This window comes from Cervus elaphus, chromosome 1 (assembly GCF_910594005.1).
Source record: "Cervus elaphus chromosome 1, mCerEla1.1, whole genome shotgun sequence".
In the NCBI taxonomy this organism is placed as follows: Eukaryota; Metazoa; Chordata; class Mammalia; order Artiodactyla; family Cervidae; genus Cervus; species Cervus elaphus.
In genome coordinates this window covers 70,394,749-70,422,585 of record NC_057815.1, presented here as the reverse complement: position 1 = coordinate 70,422,585, position 27,837 = coordinate 70,394,749, and the positions used below count along the sequence as shown (strand labels likewise).

The 27,837-nt window shown below is 39.4% G+C and overlaps 2 protein-coding genes across 9 annotated transcripts in view; one reads left to right on the top strand and one right to left on the bottom strand.

Moving 5' to 3' along the window:
- GDPD4 (glycerophosphodiester phosphodiesterase domain containing 4) overlaps window positions 1–22,339 on the top strand; it is a 170,780-nt gene extending 148,441 nt beyond the window's left edge. Inside the window, exons 14-17 of the mRNA XM_043908215.1 lie at window positions 9,029–9,176; window positions 13,839–13,921; window positions 14,690–14,742; window positions 21,872–22,339. Of these exons, the coding sequence (XP_043764150.1) occupies window positions 9,029–9,176; window positions 13,839–13,921; window positions 14,690–14,742; window positions 21,872–21,936 (349 nt within the window). The 3' untranslated portion in view covers window positions 21,937–22,339. The remainder of the gene's footprint in view (window positions 1–9,028; window positions 9,177–13,838; window positions 13,922–14,689; window positions 14,743–21,871) is intronic.
- Window positions 22,340–23,899: 1,560 nt separating this feature from the next.
- Window positions 23,900–27,837, bottom strand: part of MYO7A (myosin VIIA) — a 104,327-nt gene continuing 100,389 nt past the window's right edge. For all 8 annotated transcript variants that reach the window (XM_043908155.1, XM_043908165.1, XM_043908175.1 and 5 more), the window contains one exon: window positions 23,900–24,534. In XM_043908155.1, coding sequence (XP_043764090.1) covers window positions 24,445–24,534 — 90 coding nt within the window. In that variant the 3' untranslated portion in view covers window positions 23,900–24,444. The remainder of the gene's footprint in view (window positions 24,535–27,837) is intronic.

The following is a 27,837-nucleotide window of genomic DNA, read 5'->3' as shown; positions in this document are numbered from 1 at the left end:
GGATAGATCCCACTTAATCATGTTATATGAGCTTTTAAATATATTGTTGGATTTGGTTTGCTCTTATTTTGTTGAGGATTTTTGCATCTATGTTCTTCTGTGACATTGATGATATTATTTGGAAGGAACACTTCTGAATTAATTGTGTGAGGCCACCATCACTCTGATAGCAAAAGCAGAGATATCACAAAAAAGAAAATTACAGGCTCACATTACTGATGAACATAGATGCAAAACTCGTCTTATTTTGTAAATGTAAGAATTTATAGCTATGCATTTCCCCTTAGCATCACCTTTGCTGCACCCCATGAGTTTTTGTGTTTTCATTTTCATTCATCTCCATATATTTTTTTCACTTCCCTTGTGATTTCTTTTTTTATCCCTTGTTACTTGAAAGTGTAATAATACGATCTTTTATACTTGCCCTTATATTTACTTTTATTGAGGTCTTTTTGTCTCCCTTAGACTTAAGTCCCACAAATATGTGAATTTTCCAATTTTCCTTTTGTTAGACTTCTGACTTAATTGTTTGATTGGATATAATTTGTGACCTAGCATATCTAAAGTGAGAGTTGTCACACATGCACTCGAGAAGAATGTGTATGCTCTTATTGGATTGAGTGTTCTGTCTCTTAGATATAGTTTCTTGTGTTAAGTCCTGTGTTTCCCTACTTATCTTCTGTCCAATTGTTCTATTTATCATTGAGAATGGGATATTAAAATCTCCCAACTGTTATTATATAGCTTCAATTTTGTCAGTGTTTACTTTGTAAATTTTACTGGTCTATCATTAGGCACATAAATGTTTATAATTAATATATCTTCTTGCTATGTTGAAACTTGTATTAATATCCTCCTTTGTCACATGTAAACTTTTTTGACACAGTCCCTGTTTTATCTGATATTAATATAGCCACCCATGCTCTTTTTAGTTACTGTTTGCATGGAATAACTTTTCTGTCCTTTTGCTTGCAATCTGTCTGTGCATTTGGATCTTAAATGAGTCTCTGTAGACAGCATAATCATGGGTCATATGTTTTTATGCATTCTGACAATCTCTGGAGAGTTTAATCTATTTACATTTTAAAAATTACTGAAAAGGGGAAAGATTATTGTCATGTTGTTATGCTGTCATTTTTGTAAGTATTGTTTCTGTCATCTGTTATTTTAATTTGTTATTTCTATATACCTTATCGGAGAAAGCAATGGCAACCCACTCCAGTACTCTTGCCTGGAAAATCCCATGGACGGAGGAGCCTGGTAGGCTGCAGTCCATGGGGTCATGAAGAATTGGCCATGACTGAGCGACTTCACTTTCACTTTTCACTTTCATGCATTGGAGAAGGAAATGGCAACCCACTCCAGTGTTCTTGCCTGGAGAATCCCAGGGACACCAGAGCCTGGTGGGCTGCCGTCTGTGGGGTCGCACAGAGTCAGACACGACTGAGGCTACTCACCAGCAGCAGCAGCATATACCTTATAATTTTTCCCTTATTTTCTTCCTTACTGTTTTCTTTTGTGTTTAGTTGTTTTTTGTAGTGAAATACTGAAATCCTTTTCTCATTTCCTTTTTTATAGTTTTTATACCTAATTTTTTTGTGTTACCATGGGAATTACACTTACCATCCTAAAGTTATGACACTGTGGTTGAATTTATACAAGCTTAAATTCAGTAGCATGCAATAACTCTTCTTTATAACTCCAATCCTTCCATTTTCACTTTTTGATGTAGAAAATTTCATTTTTATATACTGTGTGCCTCAAATATAAACTAATACTTCCTCTAAATGCAAGTTTCTCAAATTATGTAGAAGACAACATGTGGAGTTGATAAAGTTATAAAATTATTAGCTTTTAGACTAATAATTCTGGTTTTTGCCTATAGATCTTTTGCTAAATTATGTATAAAATAAAGACTATAGTTAAAAACCATTGTTACAATAATACTGTCTTTTATAGTTGCCCTTATATTTGCTTTTATTGAGATCTTTTTGTCTCCCTAGACTTTGAGCTACTGTCTCTTGACTTTATTTCACCTTGGAGGACTCTCTTGAATTTTTCCTACAGGGCTGATTTAGTGCCCATGAACTCCTTCAGCTTTCATTTACCTGGGAATATCTTAATTTCCTCCTGTGCCTGTGAATCTCCAATAAGACAAATGCTTCAAGATTCTTTCTTTGCTTTTGGCTTTTGGAACTTTGATTATATAGTGTGTCATAGGGTGGATCTCTTTGAGTTCATCTTACTTAGAGTTTACTGGATATTTATATTCATATCTTTCATCACATTTGGGCAGTCTTCAGCCATTATTTCTTCAGATATTCTCTCTGCTCCTTTCTCTCTCCTTTTGGGACCTAAAAGTGCATATATTGACTTGCTGAATGGTGTCCCACAGATATCTTAGGCTCTGTTCCATTTTCTTCAATCTTTTTTGCTTCTTTTCCACAGAATCATTAATATCTATTGATCCACCTTCTAGTTCACTAATTATTTCTTCTGTCTGGTCAAATCTGCCTTTGGATCTTAATATTCAGTTTTTCATTTCATTTATTGTGATTTTCAGCTCTAGAGTTGGGGGTGGTATTTTTCTAGGCTTTCTGTCTCTTTATTAATGTTTCTGTTTTCTTCATTTTTAAAAAAATTATATATCTTCCTTTAATTCTTTGAGTATCTTCAAGATGATTTGTTAAAAATCTTCATCTAGTATATCTGAAATCAGCTCTTTTCCAGGGACAGTTCTTGTTGACTTATTTATTTTTCCTTTGAATGAAACCCTACTCTCTTGTTTCTTTATACACCTTGTGATTTTTTTTCTTAAAAACTGGACTGAATGTAATAATCTGGTAACTCTTGAAATCAGAATCTCCTCCTTCTCCAGGGTTTTCTGGGTTTCACTGTTTGTTTATTTATTCATTTATTTATTGGTTGTCTCTGTGCCAAAACTTAAGGTCTTCTAGGTCTCTAATGTGCCTTTCCCTGGGCATATGCGATCACTTCATAATTTTCCCCATATATGTTGCTTTTGGATGTCTTAATCTTGAATGTCTGGCTCCCAAAAGGGGAAAAAGAGATAAATGAATGATGGGGAAAAAAGAGCACTGAACCTTTAAATCCATTGGAAGTCATTTTAGTGGAAATGGGAGAAGTTTGCCTCAATGAGGGGGGAGGCGTGGTGAGGAAAGCAGCAATAATTCTGTGTTCATTTTCTGTGCACATCTGTAGCCAGAAGCAGCAATCAGTGATCAGAGCACAGATCCCCAATAATTGGAAGACAGTGACCATTTTGCCCCCCGTGACTCTCATAAGCTGTGTGCAAGCTGCTCTAGGAACATGGGCATAGTTGCCTGTCATGGAGCTGGGAGTCTGGAAATGGTAACTGCTACTGTTATAGTTGCTGAAACTGACCAATGTTAACTATAGCTTACCATCTAAAATGTCCCTGAAAGTTGTAAGATTACAATAGATGCCATAGTACCAACATATTAATAGTTACATTAGATTTTGCCAGTGTTATTGTCCAGGATGGGATCAGGTTCCTGGTGCTTCTTTTTCTGCCATCTTCCCAGAATTGCCTGCTTTGAATATAAGTTGTTACTTCTGTGAGATTAATGGCTAAGAATGCAATTGCTGGGGTGTGATAGTTTTCAAAGTTTTCTAAGAAACTTTGTAAGTTTTATTTAGTTTTATAAGAAACTTCCAAATGTTTTCAGAGGGCCTGTACTGTTTTACATCCACCAGCAATGTATGATGACCCAGAGCTCTACATCCTTGCAGTTTTTGGCATTGTCATTTTTTACTGTAGCCGTTCTGATAGGTGTGTAGTGATATCCCATTGTGGTTTTAATTTTCATTCTCTGACAGGTAATGATACTGAAGATCTTATCATGTTCTTAGTTGCCTTGGCAAATAGATGGGAAAACAATGCAAAGAGTGACAGACTATTTTGTTGGGTTCCAAAGTCACTGCAGATGGTGACAGCAGTCATGAAATTAAAAGACGCTCATTCCTTGGAAGAAAAGCTATGACCAACCTAGACAGCATATTAAAAAGCAGAGACATTACTTTGCCAACTTGGCCCATATAGTGAAAGCTATGGTTTATCATCTTCAGTAAAATGTCTTTTATTATTATTTCTAACTAAATGGCTTGATTTTTATTGTTAAATTTTTAGAGTTACTTCTATCAGTCCATTCAGTTCAGTCGCTCAGTCATGTCCAACTCTTTGCGACCCCAAGGACTGCAGCACTCCCGGCTGTCCATCACCAACTCCCGGAGCTTGCTCAAACTCGTGTCCTCCAAGTTATTGATGCTGTCCAACCATCACATCCTTGTTGTCCTCTTCTCCTCCTGCCTTCAGTCTTTCCCAGCATCAGGGTCTTTTCTAATGAGTCAGTTCTTCCCATCAGGTAGCCAAAGTATTGGAGCTCCAGCTTCAGCATCAGCCCTTCCAATGAATATTCAGCACTGATTTCCTTCAGAATTTACTGGTTTGATTTCTTTGCAGTCCAAAGGACTCTCAAGAGTCTTCTCCAGCACTGCAATTCAAAAGCATCAATTCTTCTGCACTCAGCTTTCTCTGTGGTCCAACTCTAACATCCATACATAAGCTATGAAGCTTTGGAAAAACCATAGCTTTCACTATATGGGCCAAGTTGGCAAAATAATGTCTCTGCTTTTTAATATGCTGTCTAGGTTGGTCATAGCTTTTCTTCCAAGGAACAAGCGTCTTTTAACTTCATGACTGCTGTCACCATATGCAGTGACTTTGGAACCCAAGAAAATAGTCTGTCACTGTTTGCATTGTTTTTCCATCTATTTGCCATGACGTGATGGGACAGGATGCCATGATCTTTGTTTTTTGAATGTTGAGTTTTAAGTCAGCTTTTTCACTCTTCTCTTTCACTTTCATCAAGAGGTTCTTAAGTTCCACTTCTCTTTCTGCCATAAAGATGGTGTCATCTGCATATCTCAGGTTACTGATATTTCTCCCAGCAATCTTGATTCCAGCCTGTGCTTCACACAGTCCAGCATTTTGCATGATGCACTCTGCATATAAGGTAAATAAGCAGGGTGACAATATACAGCCTTGATGTACTCCTTTCCCAACTTGGAACCAGTGGATTGTTCCATGTCCAGTTCTTGCTGTTGCTTCTTGACCTGCATACAGATTTCTCAGGAGGCAGGTAAGGTGGTCTGATATTCCCATCTCTTGAAGAATTTTCCACAGTTTGTTGTGATCCACACAGTCAAAGGCTTTGGTGTAGTCAATAAAGCAGAAATAGATGTTTTTTTGGAACTCCATTGCTTTTTCTGTGATCCAACGGATGTTGGCAATTTGATCTCTGGTTCCTCTGCCTTTTTTAAATCCAGCTTGAACATCTGTAAGTTCTCAGTTCACGTACTGTTGAAGCCTTGCTTGGAGAATTTTGAGCCTTACTTTGCTAGCATGTGAGATGAGTTCAATTGTGCAGTAGTTTGAAAGTCTAGATGAAGAGATGAATAAGTTCTCTTCCCAATATGCCAGTATTGGCCCAGTGGGGAGTAAGTTTCTAATGCCATGAGTTTGAGTAGAAGGATGTACGCTCATCTTCTGCAAAAACTCCAAAATTGCAACTAAGCACTGAATAACCATTGACAAGAGAATGTTGGACCCCACCAAAAAAAGATACCCCATATCCAAGGGCAAAGGAGAAACCCCCAACAAGATAGTTGGAGGGGCAAAATCATGTTTAAAATCAAACCCCATACCCACCAGTGACTCAGAGGGCTCAAGCAAAACCTTGTGTGTATCAGGACCCAGGGACCCCACAAGACTGAGCCAGACCTGCCTTTGAGTGTTTGAGTGTCTCCTGCAAAGGCATGGGTCAGCAGTGGCCTGCCACAGGGACAGGGGCTCTGGCTGCAGCAGACCTGGGAGGCGTGGCATTGTGGCATAAGTCCCCTTGGAAGAGGCCACCATTAGCCCCACTGCAGAGCCACCAAGCAGACGACCCATAAACTGGAGAACAGTTATACCAAAGAAGTTCTCGTACTGTTGCAAAAGTTCTAGAGCTCACAACAGATTTCCCAACCTGGGGATCGAACAAAGGGACTGAGAATTCCCAGGGAATTTGACTTTGAAGGCAGTGGGATTTGATTGCAGAACTCGCACAGGACTGGGGAAACAGACTCTTGGAGGGCACAAACAAAACCTTGTGCACACCAGGACCCAGGAGAAAGGAGCAGTGACCCCACAAAATACTGAGCCAGACTTGCCTGTGAGTGTCCAGGAGTCTCCAGCAGAGGCGTGGGTTGACTGTGGCCTGCCATGGGCTCAGGGTCACTGAATACAACAGTCCTGGAAGCCATGGCATGCTGGCATAAGCCCTTTTGAAGGACGTTGCCATTACCCCTACCATAGTTTGACCTCAGGCCAAACTATGAGAGAGAACACAGCCCCACCCATCAATAGAAAATTGGATTAAAGATTTACTGAGCATGGCCCCGCCCATCAGAGCAAGACCCAGATTCCACCTCAGCCAGTCCCTCCCATCAGAAAGCTTCCACAAACTTCTTATCCTTATCCATCAGAAGGCAGACAGAATGAAAACCACCACAGTTACAGAAAACTAACCAAACTGGTCACATGGATCACAGCCTTGTCTAACTCAATGAAACTATGAGCCATGCCATCAGTGTAGGGCCACCCAAAATGGACAGGTCATGTTGGAGAGTTCTAACAAAACATGGATAGATAAAATCCTTTGTTGGATGTTCTGTTTGCAAATATTTTGTCCCAGTCTATTTCTGGTCTGTAGCATCTCCTTAAGATTCTTCCACAGAACAAAAGTTCTAAATTTTTTATTAGGTCTAACATCAGTTTTCTCATTTATATATCATGCTTTTACTGTCAAGTCTAAGAGTTCTCTGTCTAGCCCATAGGTCTCAATTTTTCCTGAAAGTTTTGTAGTTTTACATTATGTATTTGTCTGTGATCCGTTTGAGTCAATTTTTATATGAAGTATGTGGCATAAGTTGAGGTTTTCTGGGTTTTTGCCTATATATGCCTGTCCTATTGCTCTAGTACCATTTGTTGAAAAACTCTTATCCCACTGAATTGCTTTTACACCTTTGTCAAAAATCATTTTGACATATTCTTATGGTCTATTTCTGGGTTTAAAATTGTGTTCCATGGTTCCATATGTCTGTTCCTTCCCTAATACCACACTGTCTTGATTACTGTAGCTATATAGTAAGACTTAAGTAGAGTGAGTCTGTCTCACTTTATTCTTCTTTTTCAATAGAGTTTTAGTTAATTTTGGGCTGTGCCTTTTGACATACATTTTAGAGTCAGGTTAATTGTATAAAAAAAAAAAAAAAAAAAACCTTGGTGATATTTTGGTAGAAATTGCATTAACCTATAGATCAGTTTGAGGAGAATTTTATGATGCTAAGTCTTCCAATTCATAAATACACATCTCTTCACTTCTTAAATATTCTTTGATTACCTTCATCAATAGTTTGTAGTTTATAGCTTACAGATCCTATGCTTGTTTTGTTAATACCTATGTATTTACATTTCTTTGAGGTAATTGTTAATGGTACATTATGTTTCAGTTTTTATAGGTTCATTATTAATATATAGAAATTGTAAATGGTTTTTGCATGTTGATTTCAAAAAGTTTTAAAAGGTAGCTTTTTACTACTGTATCCTTATTTCTGGTTTTTGTCTTAATCTTTAGGTGATCTTTAGAATTATCTTAGAGACAACTCTAAGACATTAGAATTGTCTTAGATACCCAATATGGATAACTAATTGCAAGCACTCCTTCGAAAGTGGTATTATTATTTTTATCTTACAGTTTTTACACTGAGCCTAAGAACTTGTGAAGCTAGTACAAGGCAAAGATAGATTCAAATGCAGACTTGCACAGAGCTGTTCCAATATGCTATGCCATTTCAAGGTTACAGCAAAAAATTTTCAAGGGATTACCTGCTGTATTTTGTGAGAGGTTTTCCAAGAAGTGACAACTTGACTAGAATTACTAGATGTTCTTCTACTTACTTTCTGTCTCTTTAGACAGTGCACAAATACCTACTGGCATTTGGGTTCCATTTCCCCTACTAAGTGCTTTAAAAATTTCTTTATATTTGAAGTGTAAATATTTACCAGATCAACATTCATTTCTTTATTTCTTCAGTTAACTACTTATGAAGCAGGTACTGGATATGCAGAGACGAGTAACACAGTCTTTGCCTTTAATTTGCTACAGTCAGGTAAAGAAGACTGATAGAAAGCAGATAAATAGAGTAGAAGGTGGTAAGCACTCTGATGGAAGTAAGTACATTTGCTACACGATAGTGTACTGCGGCTGGCACGTAGCAGCTTATGGGAGAAAAACTGTAGGAATATTTACACCATGAATTGAAATTGACGGATTCGGACAGGGCTTTCCTTTTTCCTCCCTCTCTCCCTTCCTTCCTTCCTTTTTTGTCTTAGGGCATGTAGTTTACTAAAATACTACTATTACCGTTGACATAGAGAACAAGCTTATGGTTACCAAAGGAAAAGGGATAAATTAGGAGTATGGGATTAAAATAAACACACTACTATAAATAAAACAGATAACCAACAAGGACCTAGAGTGTAGCACAGGAAGCTAGTCAACATCTTACAATAATCTACAATGAAGAAGTTTCTAAAAAAGAATAGGTATAGATTTAGATAGAGGTATATACGTATAATTGAATCACTTTGCTATAAACCTGAAACTGACACAACATTGTAAATCAACTGTATTTCAATAAAAATTTTAAAAATAAAAAAAGAATAAAATACTACTGTTGGTACAGGAGTAAAGGTATTAAGACTAGAGCTTTATCCTCATTGCAACATGAGCTAATTCAGCATGTCATATCATAAGTTGTCACTTGACCAGGTGTTTCCGGTGATTTAAGCAACAACCTTTCACGACACGGTGGCTGTTTGCCTTTTAGATGTGAGAGTGAGATTAAATCTAAATCTCCTGTGGGTTCTTTTTCTTCCCAGAGAATATAAAGCAGCTAACATCACCATCAATGTATACCTCGTCAATGAACCTTGGCTCTTCTCACTGGTCTGGTGTTCCAGTATTCATTCAGTGACAACAGACAATCTCGAGGTCCTGAAGCAGATCAATCACCCTTACTACTTCATGGTGAGCTGGTTGTCCAGATTGTTCTTCCAAGTCTGGTACAATAGGAGTCTCTGCCCCCCTCCCCACCCCCACCTAGCATACTGTGTAGTCTCTAGGTGAGCTACTTAAGAGCAGAGACTTACGTGACATTGAAGATGTGGCATTCCCCCTTCTCTCACCCAGCACCTTCTGTGATTTTTCAGGGATAAATTATTATTAATGGTATAATAATCACTGTTTATTGAATCCTCACCATGTGCCTTTCATGCATAATGTAATTCAGTGCTCTGGAGTTGAATTCAGCCCACTAGGAGTATCACCATGGGGAATCTGAAACTTGAAGTTAAGATCCTTGACATCATCACATGAATGCAATATTCAGAATGAGGTCAGATTCCAGAGTTTTGTTACTGCAGCCCCACCTTTCTGAAGGTACAACAACAATGATAGTGATATGAGGTGTGGGAAAGAAACCAAATGAAAACTGTGTATCCTGAGCAAAAATGCTTTTGAAAAGGAGAGTGTGTATCCAGCTACTGCTTATGGTTAAAGGCATGGGGGCCTGAACATCTGGCTTACACTTCCAGACAAATCCTATCACTTATTATCTACGAAGGGAGCCCCAGCTAGCCAGTTAACTGATACAGAGCTAATTTTTCTTATCAGTGTAGAGGTAGAATGGGATGACTGAGTCAGACACAATAGCCTACAGCAGAAAACTGCTCTGTGACCTCAGTCTTTTCTTGTCCCTGAATAAGATCTCACTCAGATTCCATAGTTTCTCTATAGTCACTCTTAGATAATTTTTAAAGTTCTTTTTAATCACCAAGAAGCCTCAATTCAACATCAAGTGTCTTGTCCAGAGTAATAACCCAAACTCTAAACTGCCTTGAACATCAGAGTTTTAGTCAGAGAAACCTAAATGAGAAGCTTACATATTTTGGGTTGCTTTCTCCATGCCTCCAGTGTCACTGGTCCTTGTTTCTGACTTGATCAGGGTCAGGAGCAGGTATGAGGTGATGAGGGCCATGGGCACAATCTCATAGAGCCAGTAGTGCATTGAGGCCCTATGGTGGAATTGTCAAACTACTTATTCCTTCTTCCTTGGTGCCTTGGGCAGCATTCTGCAGATTACCCTCAAGGAAACCTTGGATGACAGGTCCCTTGGCATAGGTGAAGCCTCTCTACTTGTCTGTCTCTGTAATATCCTCCATCATGTATATATTATACATTTTCTAGCATTTTTGTTTTTAAAAATTGGTTAGAGTAAACTTGTTCAGTATATAAAATTCAATCATTCTAAAATACATAAATTGGAAATCAATATACCCCTCCATAATCCTATCCCTCTAAACCAATAATGTCTGAAAGTTGTCCCTTTGGGTATATTAAATAAAACTTTATTAAGTAAAACTTTTCAATTTAATATTTGAATTTATAATAAATTCATGTGATTCAAAATTCAGAGAGTGGAAAGGATGTTAAGTCAAAAGCTTGTTTCTACACCTGGCCTGCGCTTTTTTAAAGGACTCAAGGTCGGTTTGTTCAGGAAGGTAAGGCCAATATCCATGGGCCTCCCTAAGCAACCCACACTCTGGGTTAGAATATGCTGACTCAGATCTTGGCCCAACCCCTTACTGGGTGAACTTGGAAATGTTAGTTAACTTGTCTGGGCTTCAGTTTGTTATTTGTAAACTGGGAATTAAAAGTACTGCAGTAGAAGCAATTTTTATCCAATATAATCCTGTCTGCTTAGCGATCTATTAATTCAAAAATTTTAGATGAGGAATTGTGAAATAAATGATATGTGGTATGTTAGCATTTTACTATGTTGAAAAAACCTATCTAATACTTAGTGGCTTAAAACTGACAAATATTTGTCACATTCTTTATGATGGTTGAGTGCTTTCTCTGGTCCCAGCCACTTTGGCTGGGCTAGGTGATCTAGGATGGCCTCACCCATATGTCTAGGATTCTACCTGGGATGACTGAGGTCTGTCTTCATTTAGTCACTCATCCTCGATGAAGCTAACTTGCTCATGTTCTCCTGGTGGCATTGGGTTCTCAGCAACAAGAGAGGTCAAGCCCCAATGCATATGCCTTTTCAAAGATCTCCCAAGTGTGACATTTGCTAATGTTCCCCTGGCCAAAGGTGATCACATGGTTGTCCAGATTTAACGGGGGCAGAGGAGAGACACACTTCACTTCTTGATGGAGAGGAACAACAAAGTCATATTCCATACAGGCCTGCATTTGGTGATAAATATTGTGGTCATTTTTATAAACAATCCACCACATACATACTTCATATGTTTAAAAATGCTTATTCACCTTTTGACAAAGACTCAAGGTCTTTCCTTTGAGGGCATTTTAGCTGATTGAATTCTGCATTCCCTTGCTTATATATACTCTGAAATGAACCAAGTATAATTTCTAAGTTTTGTTTCCTTTGGTTGTTATTCAGTCACTAAGTCATGTCTGATTCTTAAAGTCATTGGGAGAATGAGGAATCCACCCAGATTTTTATAATAATCCCACCACCCCTAGTCTCTTACTGTTTCACTCATACCTAATTCATTTGCAGTTTTGTTTGTTTGTTTGTTTGTTTTTTAGGGCTGTGCTGGTTCTTCATTGCTTTGCAAGGGCTTTCTCTAGTTGCGGCAAGCAAGGGCCACTCTTCATTGCAGTGAGAAAGAAGGCTTCTCATTTCAGTGGCCTTTCTTGTTGTGGAGCGTAGCATCTAGGGCACACAAGCTCAGCATCTGCAGTTCTCGGGCCCGAGAGTGTGTAGGCTCCAGTAGTTGTGGCGTGCAGGCTCAGTAATTATGGCTTCTGGGCTCTAAAGCATGCACTCAGTAGTTGTGGTGCATGGTCTTTAGTTGTCCTTCAGTATGTGAAAGCTTCCCAGAGCAAGGATTGAATGCTTGTCCCCTGCGTTGACATGCGTATGTGCTCAGTTCCCCAGTTGTGCGACCCTGTGAATTGTAGCCGGCCAGGCTCCTCTGTCCATGGGATTCTCCAGACAAGATTACTGGAGTGGGTTGCCATTTCCTCCTCCAGGAGGTCTTCTCAACCCAGGGATTGAACCCACATTTTCTGCATCTCCTGCATTGGAGGCGAATTCTTACTCACTGCACCACCAGGGAAATCTGCAGTTTATTTTTTAATAACCTTTCCTTTCATCATCAAGTAATTCTAAGCCTTGACTTAATTTCCTTTGAAACTGGCATATTTTTTTTACTCAATTTTTACAGATCTGAGTAATATTTAATTATACTGCACAATCATAACAAGTACAGTTGTTATAAAGCCATATGGACAGTAAGAACAACTGATTCTTAGTGACTGTACAGCACACCCGATGGGCATCCTAGAACAGGCCAAGGCATTGGTCAGGTGCCCAAAGGGCATTGCTGCTGCTGCTAAGTCGCTTCAGTCATGTCCGACTCTGTGCGACCCCATAGATGGCCCACCAGCCTGCCCACCAGGCTCCTCTGTCCCTGGGATTCAGGCAAGTATTCGGGCAAGAACACTGGAGTGGATTGCCATTTCCTTCTCCAGTGTATGCATGCATGCTAAGTCGCTTCAGTCGTGTCCAACTCTCTGCAGCCCACTGGACAGCCGCCCACCAGGCTCCTCTGTCCACGGGATTCTCTAGGCAAGAATACTGGAGTGGGTTGCCATTTTCTTCTCCACCATAGGGCATTAGGAGCCTTAGATTAGTGGAACTTGGTTAAAAGCTTCTACTGTACCTGCCTACTAGATCTGTTCAAAGGATTGCTGTGCAAATACCCTTAACATGCTTATAGCATTTCCTTAGCTCCTATAAATGCTCATTAATGTTAGGTGTGCTCATCATTATCACAATCATTTGTGTTATTATTGTTAATATTATTATCATTACTAATCAGTCCAAGAAAAGACCTTGTGATTGGGTGGAAAATGGCTTAAGAAAGAAAAAATCATGTCAGACCCAGTACCATCAAATAGTATTGGCGGTGAAATAATGAAGGTAGAAAGGGAGGATCAAACCAGAGAATGTAAAAGCTCATGCAAATGAAGCTAGAAGATGGAGCTTTGTGAAATGGGTGATTTATGCAAGGAGACTCAAGAAGTAGGCATGTTAGTCTTGGTTAAGAATTGTATTTTCAGCATGCTTCTTTGAAGCACAGTGATTTAGGGGAATGATTCCTAAATGCTGGTTCATAGACTGATTACTTGTTTCTGGAGAGCAGAAATTCTACTCCCTGAGTCTCTTAATAAGGCCCAGAAACCTGTATTACTAAAATCTGATGCTCAGGTAGATTTAGTGCACAGCCAGGTTTGGAAAGCTGTGCCATGAACACACAGAGCACTGGAAGTCAAGAAACTTGGGCTTGTAGTCCTGGGTCCAGAATAGACTTGCTATGTGACATCTCTGGGACTCCCTCACACCTCAGTCGAGGGTGCAGGGAGATGAAGTGTGTGGAGTGTTTTAGCCCTTGTAGGGCCCTTGGCACATGTAAGAGGGGATTGTTAGGATAGCAGTGGGTACCCTTTGTGTTTGACACCAACTCTGGCAATCATGGTTCCTCCCCCTGCTCTGCCCCTGCTCCATCCCTGGTTCAAGCAAGGGACTTGACCCACATGAGCTACAATCCCTTCCAGCTGCAAACTCCTATAACTGTGTTTTCTGTTTTGCAGACACCAAATTTCTATATGTTCATGTGGATTTTCTTGGATATTCTTTCTGCAGTTTTCATTGTTGCCATATTTTATTCTATTTGGTAAGCATTTATTTGTAATTTTAAATGATTTTTTTTCCAAAAGTATGAATGGTTTTACAGAAATTTAAGAAAAAAACAGTTACATTCTTCCTATAACCCCACGTGGCAAATCCTCAGGGAGACAGGGTTTTATCATCCTAACCTCCCATTTCTCCTCATGCTGCCTGCAGCTCCTCACACCCCTTCTTCCTCCTAACACAAGATCATATTCTAAGAATTAGGGCTCTCACTAAAGTTTAATCAAAGCCTGTTAATACAGATCCCGTGTGGATCAGTTGGGAGAGGAGAGGGGTTGAAGATTGTTCAGAACAAGTGCCTCCACCTTCCCCCCTTCCACAAGGTGGGACATAGCAAGGTGCTGTGTAAAGGGCAAGATCACACGCCAGGAAGCCTGGGTTTTAGTCCTGGCTTTTCCTTTAGTTGCTGGGTGACCGTGGAAAAATCACTGCCCCTTTCCAGACCATAGTCTTTTTATCTGTCAAAAAAAAATGACATTTGAGAATTCTTGAGGGAAAAATGCTACAAGATTACAAGGTTCAAGGCGGGGGAGGGGACATCTGGTAGAAGAATTTTAGCTAAAAGGGACCATGGTTCCTTAGACCTCATCATGCCCATCATTTCATCTGAGTTATCTTTTAAGGGGGGTGCTACAAACCCTCTGCCTAAGTTAGCATTTGACTGGGTAATGTACTTTTCTGTCCACTGCCTGTTATTATTGTCACTTTGAAAGAGGTCTGTGAGGCTCATGAACATTCTGCTTCCTTCTAGGTTGAGAGAAAGCCAGAGTGAAAAAATCCTCCAAGGTATCACCAGTTACACAGGTAAAGTCAGAGGCCTAGCACCCTCCCATCTCTTCATCCCTACCCATTGCCTCCAGGAGGCATGGCCTGCCTTTAATGTTCCTGACAAGAATTGAAGGAGTCTAAAAATCAGGGGGTGGGAACCAATGAGCAGCTGGGAAAAATAGGCTGGGCTGAGGGGCCCTTAACATGCAGATGCATTGTGGACTTTATCCTCTTAAGCAGTGAGACTCCTTGGAAGATTTTTAATGTGGTTGTTTATGTGCTCTCTTGTTCATATATTCATTCATCACAATTATTATTGAGTACCCACTTTGTATCAGGCACTCTGAAGTACCTGAAAGCTCTCTGTGGAGAGCGGTTCAAGAGAACAGAGCTCTGGCCCACAGAGAACCAGTGAGGAAGCAGGCAAAGGTATAGCAGTTGACATCTTTGGTTCAGGCATCTAGGACCAGGACAGCCGGGGCCGAATGTGCTTTATGTGGCTCCAGTTGTGATTACGTTGGAAGTTAGAAAGAGAAAATTGCTGAGATCCTGGAATTCTGGACTAGAGTCTAGGCTCTGCATATAAACAATCAGGAAATGACAAATGAGTTTCAAACAAAGGAGCAATATCCTTAAACTTCTGGGTAAAAGGATAGAATAGCAGAATAACGTGTTATTCAGCAAAATAACTCAGGACTGAGTGAGATAGGTCCAGTAAGAGAAGGGAAGCTAGAGTTTGTTATTTAGGAGGTTGTGGAGATAATCACATAGTGAGTTACTGGTTTGGGAAGCCAATGCAATGTCAAAGAGAAAACCAGTTAGGAGGCAGTTCATAATACAGTTTCCTCCCATAGCTCTTAAAGCCTTAAGTAAAGTTGGTACAGTCACAAAATCGTGAATTAATTTAACTTCTTGTGGACAGTGGTGAAGATCTTGAGTTGCTGTGTACCAGCTGGCAGTGTTCAATACATACATTACTTAGAGTTGTAGGAATGGGTCCATAGAGACCATGAAAAAATAAATTCAGAACTTTGAAGAGCAGTGGTCTTTTCTACTATAAAGTTGAATGTTTTAACCAAAATGACTCAAATTTCTTAAGATATAGCATGATCTCCAGTGACTCTGTTTTATGGATTTTAAAAAGATCACTCTGCTGGCTCTTAAGATGACTGAAGGCTGTGTTCCAGCTACCTTATGATTTTTAGTAATCTATTAGTAAACTAGGGCTTCCAAAATGAAGTACCAAGGACTGGGTGCCTTAAACAACAGAAGTTGATTTTTCTCACAGTTCTGAATTATGGTTTACCTTAGTGTATGTGAGTGTATTTATCTGCTTAGGGTTTGCTAAATTTCTGAGATCAGTAAGAAAATAAATGTTGTGTCTGTATTTTTTCAAATATTTTTCTCCCACTACTCTCTTTTTGGGATTCCTATTACCCAGATCATTTATTTTTATTTTTAACCTATTCGATTTTAATTTTTTTTTCTTTTGACTGCACCAGGTCATAGCTGTATCACATGGGATCTTTAGTTATGCCTTGAAATCTCTTAGTTGTGGCATGTCAGATCTAGTTCCCTGCCCAGGGAGGGAACCTGGACCCCCCCTGCATTAGGAGTGGGGAGTCTTAGCCACTGGACCACCAGGGAAGTCCTTTATCCTATTTAATTTTTATGCTTCTTTTTGGATATATTCTATTACCATATGGTTAGTTTTTAATTGCTGTGTTAGCAAATTACCAGAAACCTAGAAGCTCAAAACAACACAAATCTATCATCTTACAGTTTGTGCAGGCCAGGAGTCCAGGCATTGTTTTGCTGGGTCCCCTGCATAAAATCTCAACAGGATAACATCAAGATGTTGGCCTGGACTGTAACCTCATCTGAGATACAGTCCTCTTCCAAGTTCACTGGTCATTGGCAGAATTTAGTTCCTTACAAGTTCAAAGCCATCTATGTTTTCTTAATCATTCTTCAAAGCGTTTTGCTCTAAGAGCCTAGAGACTACTTCAGGCCCTAGTCATAAGGCTTTCTCACAACATTGCATCTTACTTCTTCAAAGCCAGCAGGAGAATATCTCTTGTAACAGATGAATTGAGGAGAAAAATAACAAAGGAAACAAAACAATACACAAAACAAATAGAAAACAAGTTGAAACATGTCATAAATTCAACCATTTTATTAATTACATAAATATAAATGAACCAAATTCTCAAAACCAGGAGTAGGGAATGTCAGACTGGATAGAAGAAAGGAGGACCCAAACATATGCTGTCTACAAAAGAAATACTTAAAATATAAAAACACAAATAAAGTAAAACCAAAAGGATAGAAAATAATATGCCATGTAAAAACAAGCATAAGAAATAATATCTGAAAACTTCAAAACATGGAGCATTACTAGAAATAAAGATTTCATAATGATAAACAGTTGCTGTATCAGGAAGACACTGTAAATTATATACTTAAGAGCCAAGCATCAAAACATATTTTAAAAAGACTGAAAGAAGTCATACTCAGAGATTTTAAGATTCTTCTCCCATCACCTGAAAGAACAACACACAAAAAATAAAATCAGAAAGGATATCTGAGTACTTTCAGAGAACTTGACAGAAAATATTATAATTTTTCTATTTTCTATCAGTTTTCTAATTGACAGAAAATATTACATTCAACAACTGCAGAATACCAACATTTTCAAATGTACATGGCATATTTGCCAAAATAGACCACACAGAAAGCCATAAAACAAATCTAGAAGAGATTGCTGATTTACCTCATACATGGACACAGAGAATTAAGCAAAATGAGAGGACAGAGAAATACGTTCCAAATAAAAGAATGACCAAACCTCAGAAAAGGAACTAAATGAAATAGGGATAAGCAATCTACCTGCTAAAGAGTTAAAATTAATGGTCATAAATGTGATCACTGATCTTGGGGGGAAAGATGGAAGAGCAGTACAAACTTCATCAGAAAGATAAAATGTATAAGAAATTACCAAACAGTAGTTATAACTGAACTGAAAAATAGGTTAGAAGGGTTCAACAGCAGAATGGATGAGGTAGAAGAATATATCTGTGAACTTGAAGACAAAAAAATGTAACTCACCCAGACACAGCAGCAAAATGAAGAAAGAATTTTAAAATGGGAAGATACTTGATGAGACATTTGAGACTGCATCAAGTGTAATAGTATTCACATTATAGGGCTTCTAGAAGGAGAAGAGAGAAAGAGCCAGAAAAATTAAATGAAGAAAAAGTGGACGAACACTTTCCTAATATGGGGAAGAAAGCAGATATCCAGATCCAAGAAGCCCAGAAAGTTCCAAATAAGATGAACCCAAAAAGACACACACCAAGACACATTACAATTTAAATGGTAAGGGGGAGGGGAGGGAGGAGAGAGAGAGATATATATATATACATAATTATGACTGATTTGTGTGGTTGTATGGTAGAAACCAATACAACATTGTAAAGCAGTTATTCTCCAATTAAAAATAAAGTTTTTTAAAAAGGAAATAATCCAAACATTCAACCATAGTACAGTATGAACATTCTCTTAGTTGATGAAATACAATGTATCCATTAAAAAATATTAAACTTCCACATTCGTACTTATTATGAGTCTAAGGGTCAGGGTACAGAAGTGTGTGTGTGTGTGTATGTGTGTGTGTATATATATGATTTTACTACTCTTTTTTTAAAAAGGTAAAGATAAAGAGAAATCCTAAAAGGAGCAAGCAAAGACCAGCTTGTTACACACAAGGGAAATCCCAAAAATCTATCAACAAATATTTTAAGCAGAAAATATACAGGTCAGAAAGGACAGGCATGATACATTCAAAGTCCTGAAAAGAAAAAAATGTTCAACCAAGAATTATCTACCCAGCAAGAGTTGAAGGGGAGTGATCAAGAGTTTCCCAGATAAACAAAAGCTAGGCGAGTTTCATCACCACTAAGCCAGTTCTGTAAGAAGTGTTAAAGAGAGTTCTTTAAGCTGAAAAGAAATAGCACTAATTGATAAGGGAGCATGCAAAAGTAAAAATCTCACTGGAAAATGTACATATATAATAAAGGTAATATATGGATCACTTATATGAAGATTAAAAAACAAAAGTAGTAAAAATGACTGAAATTACAGTAATTAGTTATGGGTGCCAAAAATAAAAATATGTTAACTGTGTCATCAGTAAATTTCAAAAGATCAAAATCACACACTGTTCTGTGACCACAAAAGAAATTAAATTACAAAAAAAATCTAGATAATCCTAAATACTGAAAATTAATGTATTTCTTAACATTTCACTAATCAAGGGGTTAGTCACAAGGGAAATTGGAAAATATTTTTAAAGGGTAATGCATATACTACAGCAAAATTTGTGGGGTACAGTTTAAAGTCTAACTTAGAGGGAAATTTGTAACTTTAAATGTTAGAAGGTAGATTGTTAAGGTAGACACTTAATCAATATTAAAACAATCTAGAATAGCATTGAAACATGTATATTATCAATTGTGAAACAGATTGCCAGTCCAGGTTTGATGCATGAGACAAATGCTCAGGGCTGGGGCACTAAGATGACCCAGAGGGATGGGATGGGGAGGGAGGTGGGAGGAGGGTTCAAGATGGGGAACACATGTAAATCCATGGCTGATTCATATCAATGTATGGCAAAAAAACACTACAATATTGTAATTAGCCTCCAACTAATATAAGTAAATGAAAAAAAATCTAAAATGTAAATTTTTCTCCAAGTGAAAGGAAGGACATAATAAAAATAGGAGCAATGAAATAGAAAAGATAAAACAATAGAGAATTTTTTATTTTATTTTTAATCAGAGGATAATTGCTTTACAACATTGTGTTGGTTTCTGCCAGACATCATCGTGAATCAGCCATAGGTGTACATATGTCCTCTGCCTCTTGACCCTCCCACCCCATCCCACCCCACTAGGTCGCCACAGTTTCCGCTCCCTGTATCATTCAGCAAATTCCTACCAGCTGTCTGTTTACTACATGGTAATACATGTGTTTACATGCTACTCTCCATCTGTCACACCATCCCCTTCCACCACTGTGTCCACAAGTCTGCTTTCTATGTCTGAGTCTCCAAAACAATAGAGAAATTTTTTTAAAGTGAAAAGTTAGTTCTTAGGAAAGATAAATAAAATTGATAGATTCTTAGTAAAATGAATGAGGGAGAAAATTTGATTGCCTGTATGGGTGAATGATTAATGAAAGAGGGACTGTCTCCAAATCCTAAAAATATAAAGGAAAATTATAGACATTTTAAGCCATTAAATTTGACAATTTAAATGAAGTAAACAAACTCCTTGAAATATACAACTTACCAGAACTGAGAGAAGTAAAAACAGAAATTTGTAATAACCCACTATCTATCAGAATCAAATCTGTGTATCAAAAATATAGCACAAAGAAAAGTCCAGACCCAACAAGTTTCACTAGTTAATCAAATATTTAAAAATAATACCAATTTTATACCAACTCAGAAAAAGAAGGCAAAGGAACATTTCCTAGCTGATTCTTTGAGGCCAGCAATAATCTTACAAAAAAGATATCTAACAAAGATAGTATAAGAACTAAATTTATAGATCAGTGTCTTTCATGAACTTAGACATAAAAATCCTGGACAAAATATTAACAGATTGAATCCATCAAAATAAAAGAGGGTTAAACATCTGGAGCAAGTGAGAATTATACCAGCAGTACTAGAAGAACATGTCATTTGAAAATTAATCAGATTAATCTACTATATTAACATAAGCATAACTGACAAAATTTAACAACTATTTATGATAAAAGCTCTGAGTAAGCTAGGACTAGAATGAAACTTCCTCAATCTAATGAGAGATATTTATCCAAAAACCTCCAGCCAATATCATTTTTAACAGTGAAACAGTATTTTCTCTCAAAGATCAGAAATAAGGTAAGGATATCTGCCATTTCTGTTTGGCATTGTACTAGAGATCCTAGCCAGTTTAGTAAGATAAACAACAGGCATAAAGGAAGAAATAGAACTCCTGATTCACAGATATGATTATTTACATTAAAAAATTCTAAATTCCTCTAAACCTACTAGAACCAGGAACTTAAGCAATACCTCAGGACACAAGGTCAATGTACAAAAAAACCAACTGTATGTTGATACATTATCAGTTAAAGGTTGTAAACTTTAAAAATTGAAATAGCATCATTTAAAATAGCATTAAAAACATAAATAGGAATTTTAGGAAGATACTGTAAGCCTTTGCAAAGAAGATAGATGATTGGTCACTGAAAACTACAAAAGTTTAGTGAGAAAAAGAAGACTCAGATAAACGGAGAAACATAACACATTCATGCATTTGAAAACCTAATATCATAGATATTGGATGTCATGGAATTTAATTATAAATTCAAGTGCAATAAAAGTCCTCTTTGCCTGTGAGGTTGACAAAAAAATGAAACTCATGCGTGCACCTGTTTCTCAAGACTGAAAATACAGTCAGGGCAAAAGTAACTGAATTCTGGTCTTGCTTTTTAGGATTTTCACTCTCTCCTAGATTTCAGTTCCACTGTTCCTCATTATATAATAAATCCTTAGATAAATTTAAGATGTGTCCTTGGTTTTGTACACTATCCAGTTTTTAATTTTTCTTTCATAAGAATCTGTTTCCTAGCTGTGTTACTATAAAAAGTCTCTGTTGTCTATTTTTTCTGTCATTCAGTTAGGAAAAAAGCTGTATTTTGAGCAATTACTGTGTGACAGATACTCCTGAGCACTGTATGTGGGGTGACAAGCAAGACAGAGTCTCTGTCCTTAAAAAGCTCCCATTTTAATGGCGAATGTATTCATTTTTCTATTCAAACTGCTTTGGAAGGAGTGGTTATGAAATGCACAAACTTTAAGCACATGTTGATCTGCCTTCTGACAGCTCCCGTGGTGAGTTAGAACCTCAGACAATAGACTTAAACTCCAGCACCTTGATGAATGGAGGACCATAGCAGTCTTCCCAAAGCCTGGGTAGGGAGAGAAATAGGGGGAAAGAATATGAAATGGTAAGAGAGGGGATGACATTTTAAAGATGACTAGGATTTTGCCATGTGACCAGCAAAGGTTGGAGAAGTGACTTTGGAGGAAATTATGTTATTTTCTATCCCACAGAAACTCCAAGTGTAAGAAGTCTCCATGAAGAAGTTTTGAAAATTGAAGAAACTCCTGGAGTTTAACCAAAAGTAAAAGGGAACATCCAGGCTCTAAATCCATTATAGCAGAGGCTCTCAAGGAAACCACTAAACCAACGATGCATCCCAAGGAGGGTGTTAGACAACCTGTGGCCACATAGCTGGTCTCTGAACCCATCCAAGCACCCACTTCAGAGGCCAACAGAGAGGCCATCCTTCAGACTGCAAACTGCATTGCCTACCATGAAAGCAAATGAACCAACAATTCCCTCCATGGAAGACCCTCCTCCTGAAACATAACCTGAACACCCACCCCGCCCCGCCCGCATTGACTCCTCCCAATAATCCTCTTTTATGATGGTTTCTACCACATCCAGAATGCTCTTCTCCTTTGGGCTGTCTTCAAAGAATTAGCCACAACTTGCCTCCTCCTCTTTCTTCTTCCTCCTGGGCCCAGGGTGAACTGATGGTAGAGAGCGGTCAAGAAAGAAGTGCAGAAGAGCCAGGGAGGCCCTCAGGAAAACCATTTCTGGTCTCGCCTTCCATCTCCAAGTGATGAGCAAAGGGAAAATCGTGTGATCCTGGAGGTGGAGCTGGTCGCTCTTGGGTGAGACAGGATTTGTCTCATCCTAACCCTTCATAATATTCCCCACTAAACGAGTAGCTGTGGTGAATATCAGCATGTAAATAAAGGCAGCCTCTCAGGAACTCAGAAGGTAACGGATACACTGTTTGCACCCCTCTGTGGCCACTCAGACTGACAAAAGACTAGGGGATGAGTGCCAAAGTGATGCCATCCAGAATCAGAAAAGGAGGAGTAGCGTGGGGCATGAGTCAGGGGCAAAGATCTCATCCCACACACATATCCCGTCATAGAGCGTGCCTGGGGTGCTTCCTCATAGCTGGTCACTGGCTGATTCCCCATTGGGGTGATGGGCACAACCCAGTGGCCTTTGGCCATCAAGGGAAACTAGAACTAAAATTCCAGTGTTAGAAACAGCAAGTTGCATTCCACCCATGTGACCATCACCTATTCACACTCCTTCTGCGGGCCTCACGTTCCCATGTATATGGTGATGGGCAGAGGCAGACACCACAGTACCTTCCCTGTGGCTCTGGTTTATCCTGGGCTGACGGTGGAGTCCTGTAAACATCAGTGGGGGAGGGCTGCCTCAGACGGCCGCATTGTCATCCCAGAAAGCAGGGCTGTCTGATTTGGGGTTTCCATTTCAACAACAGCCCCTCCACCCTCCCACACAGGCATCTGAAGAGAAGAGTAATAGCACTTCCTGTGGAGTGGTTTGTCACCTACATGCAGGTGACCCCAGACCCTTGAGTGTTTGAGGGCAAACGAGCTGGTCTAGCAAGGCTGAATATCAGGGGTCTAGAGGACAGATCACTGACATGCCTGTGGCGAGAGGATTCTCCCCCGTCACTTCTCCAGGCTCTCATCCCAGCCACAGCCCAGAGGGATGCCCCACCCCCACATCACACCTTCCCCGTCTGAAGCCCTCACCCCTAGACCTGCCCAGGTCATGTCCAAACTTGCTTGTTCCATCCTAGTCACAAAGTAATATTTTACAGATACCCACTGGACATAAGGATTAACCCAAGGCAGCATGGTTTCTGGGGTTCTTGGAGGTTTCTTGATGGACCAAGGAGACATTTCTGGCAGGATACAAGGGCCACTCTGGATCCACTGGCCCTAGGTAAGACCCAGAAGCTGGTCCCCGCTCTGGATCTCCAGCCAACCACAATTAGGTCTCCACCTCCCAGGTTGACATCCAGCATTTCCCCTCAACCTACCCCAGGCCCAGCCTGTCCCGTTAAGCCCCTTTTAGCACACTATGGGCTCAGGCACCCCAACCCCCAAACCCAGACCAGCTTGATCCTGCACACACAGACCACAGAGAGAGTTATATAGGCCACTCCCCCACAGGGCCCTGTTCCTGGCCCCACACACTGCCCCCCCAACTTCCCCCAGCAAAGACACCACCATACCAGGAGATAAAACACAAGCTTTATGCCTGAGATCATCAGGGGAGATCTGAACAGCAGCTCAGCACTCACACTGTAATATTTAGAAGCAGTCTGTCTCCCTCATCCCAGCTGAGGCTCCTGGACTTAGGGCTCTTAAGCTAGTTCTTTAGGTTTCAGGATAATCTGTTTGGTTGTTCCCAACATACAGAACTAGATCGTCCTCTTGGTTACATTTCTGGGCCATGACCTCAAAAGAGGTCACGTGGTAGGGCTAGTATGAGTTAAGAATGACATCCGAGGAGCACAGGCTTTTACGACTGGGATTGTCACAGCAAGCCAGGACTAGAACCAACCAGGTGCTTCAGGCTGGATGGAGGGAGTTCTACATCCCGGCAAGGTCACCTCACTGGAAGAAGGGTGAGAGGCCACGCTGGCGCAGTCAGTGGTGGCCAGCTGGTTCAGCCTCCCTGCCTGGATAGCCAAGGTCTTCCCCTGGATGCAGAGGTAGCTGATGGTCCTGAGCCAGCTGCTTCCTAGAGGGTAGGCACAGGGCCAGAGCTACCTTCCCACTGTTCACTTGCCACTCCTGGAGCCCCGCTGTTTGCTCATGGCCGTAAGCATCTGGCTAATATAGGAAGTCAGGAGGTCATCCATCTTGTAGCCCTGGAAAGAGCGGCAAGAAGATAAGACAGAGCACCGAGTAGGACGCAGCCACCCACTCTTACCCAGAACACAGCTCCCAGGAAACTGCAGTGGACAGAAACCTGGAAAAGGCAGATCCTGCCCCACTCTGGGCTCAGCCACACAGCTGGAGGTATGGATTCATCCAGCCAGATATCTAGGGTTCTAAGTTGTTGTGATCCCACACTAAGGTGCTAGTTTGTGGGTTGCTCAAATCCCTACTAAGAATAAACATTGGATGAGAGGTTGGAATGTCATACCTCATTTTTTGGATGTGTGAAGAATGGTATTAGGACTAGGATTGAAAAGATTAGGGCTAGTACTTCTGGTTAATTGGGATTAATGAGTTGTTCATAGGATATGCAAGTAGAAAACACCACTGGTTTAATGTGTGGTGGTGTATTGAGAGGATTTACCAGGGCATAATTGTTGGGATCTCCTAATAAATCAGGTGAAAATAGGACTAATACTATTGGAAAATAGGACTAATACTAATTCTAGAACTAGTAAAAAGACACCTAGGATGTCTTTAATTTAGTAGGAATGAAATGGGATTTTACCTATATCAGATGATTTCTATGGGATTATTAGCTCCTGTTTCGTGAAACATTAGTAGATGGACAGCAGCTACTGCTGCAATGATAAATGGAAGAATGAAGTGGAAAGTGAAGAGTTGTGTAAGAGTTGCTTTATCTACTGAAAAACCGCCTCAGATCTATTGAGCAAGGTTTATACTGACATATGAGATTGCTGAGAGAAGGCTGGTAATAACTGTTGCCCCCCCAAAATGATATTTGTCCTCAGGGTAGTATAAAACCTATAAATGTTGTGGCTATAACTGTAAATAACAGGAAAACTTCAACGTTTTCATGTTTCTAGAAAACTGTAGGATCCATTATATAGACTGCATCCTATAGGGATAAATAGGCAGATACAGAATATAGAAGCTCTGTTTGCATATATGTTTTGAACAATTCATCTGTAATTTACATCTCAGCAGATATGTGTAACTAAAGAGAAGGAGGTTATTGTCTGATATGTAGTGCATTGCTAGAAACAAACCTGTTAAGATTTGTAAAACTAAACAAATACCTTTTAGGAACCAAAATTTCATGATGACGAAATGTTTGATGGAGCTGGAAGATCAGTGAATGCATTGTTAATAATTTTTATTAATGGGCATGATTTTTCAGTGTTGGTCATTAGTGCTCTTGTAGTTGAATAATAGTGATTTTTCATGTCAATGGCCATGGTTAGATTCCATGTAAGAATAATAATAGCATACACTGTATTTTAAGTACTATCTTTGTAATTAGTTTTGTGGGGTTTTTTCTTCAAAACCTTCATGGTGGGTTTAAGTTGACTGTAGATGGTAATGTTGGAATTGTGTTGAATTTTCATGGATTTTTGGGGGGATTAATAGTGTTTAGATTTATTTGTTGTTCAGTCACCAAGTCATGTCCAACTGCTTGCAACCCTATGGACTGCAGCATGCCAGGCCTCCTTGTCCCTCACCATCTCCTGGAGGTTGCCCAAATTCATGTCCATTGAATAAGTGATGCCATCCAACCATCTCATCATCTGTTTCCCTCTTCTCCTGCCCTCAGTCTTTCCCAGAATCAGGGTCTTTTCCAGTCTCTCAGCTGCTTGAATACTTTTTATACAGACTCTTGCCAGCAAAGTGATGTCTTTGCTTTTTAATACCCTGTCTAGGTTTGTCATAACTTTGGATTTATTTAAGGGAGATGTTAGTGGTGTTTGGGCGCCCTGGTGGCTCAGACAGTAAAGAATCCACCTGCAATGCAGGAGACCTGTGTTCAATCCCTGGGTTGGGAAGATCCCCTAGAGGGAGGGGCATGGCAACCAACTCCGGTATTCTTGCCTGGAGAATCCCCATGGACAGAAGAACTTGGCAGGCTACAGTCCATGGGGTTGCAGAGAGTCAGACAGGACAGACCTACTAAGCACAGCATTAGTGGTGTGTGGTTACACAACAGCTGTGGCTTCTGAGCAGTACCCTGAAGTTTGGATCTCCAATAAGACTGTATTAGGAGCATTTTTTTCAGATTTAATAACAGAGTTTTCAGTGGTATTTTATGTTTTAAAAGATGAGGAAGTGGAGGTTCTTTAATGGTTTGGGAGATTGGGTAATTCATGATGCAGGTGATTCTGGGTATTTTTAGTGAAGAGGCTATGGGAACTGCAACACCATATAGCTGTGGTACTTGACTAGTGATTATTACTGGTTGATTATTGCATATTGGTGTTGTGGTTATTACGGAGACTACTTGTGGTAATTAAATAGAATTATGTTTAGGAAGAGGGTGATGAGGAGTGAGGAAATATACCTTGATTAGATCTTTTTGGTCTGATACTAATGTAGAGATTTTTATCTGAATAAGGGAAGTAGTTTTTCATAAAATATTTTCTAATCAACAGGCTGACTTCTGGTTTGTTGATAGATTTAAGTAGGGTAATAAACAGTGTATAATAATACTTTCCCTCTTAGGGAAAATACCCTAAGAGGTTGGAAACTGAATATATTTGAAGAGTAAACTTTAAATTCTGTGTGTTATTATTAATTTCAAGTGCTAAGGTAAAACCTAGAATGGTTATGGCAAGGGAAGTTGGTTTTAGGTAATAAGGTATAGTTATTTGAGGGATTGTTGTTGGAGGGGTATTGTTGAAAATAAAACCCGCTTCTGATTAATAGACATTTGATGGAACTGACTAGGAGACGATTATTTTCATTAGTTAAAGTTAGGGTGGGAAAGCGAGGTTGTCCTAGTAGTGCAAAGATGATACGGTGAGTGCTGTAGACAGCTGTGAGGGGGGTGGCACTCAGACTTGGCAGGATCAGGTTTGGATTATCAGATCTTTAAATTCAGCAAGGAAAGGCATTCCTGTTAGTGCTAGGCCAGTGGGAAAGGCAGTTGTGGTAGAGTATTGCTTTAAACAGGCCTCCTATTTTTATGGATGTTTTAGGGGTTCATTATGTATAATGAGCCCAGAGCATATCAATAATATGACTTTAAAGAAAGCACATGTACAGATACGGAGAAATGCTAGGGAGGGTTGATTGATGCCAGTTGTTACTATTATAGGCCTAGTTGGCTTGAAGTGGAAAAAGCAGCAATATTTTTTTAACATTCTGGGTAAGAGTGCAAATTGCCATAAACAGTTATTGTTTGAATAAATTTATTATTTTATGTTAAAAGATAAAAGTGGATGAGTTAGAAAAGACCTGCTACCACTACTGTGCTTGAGTGGAGCAGGGCTGAGACA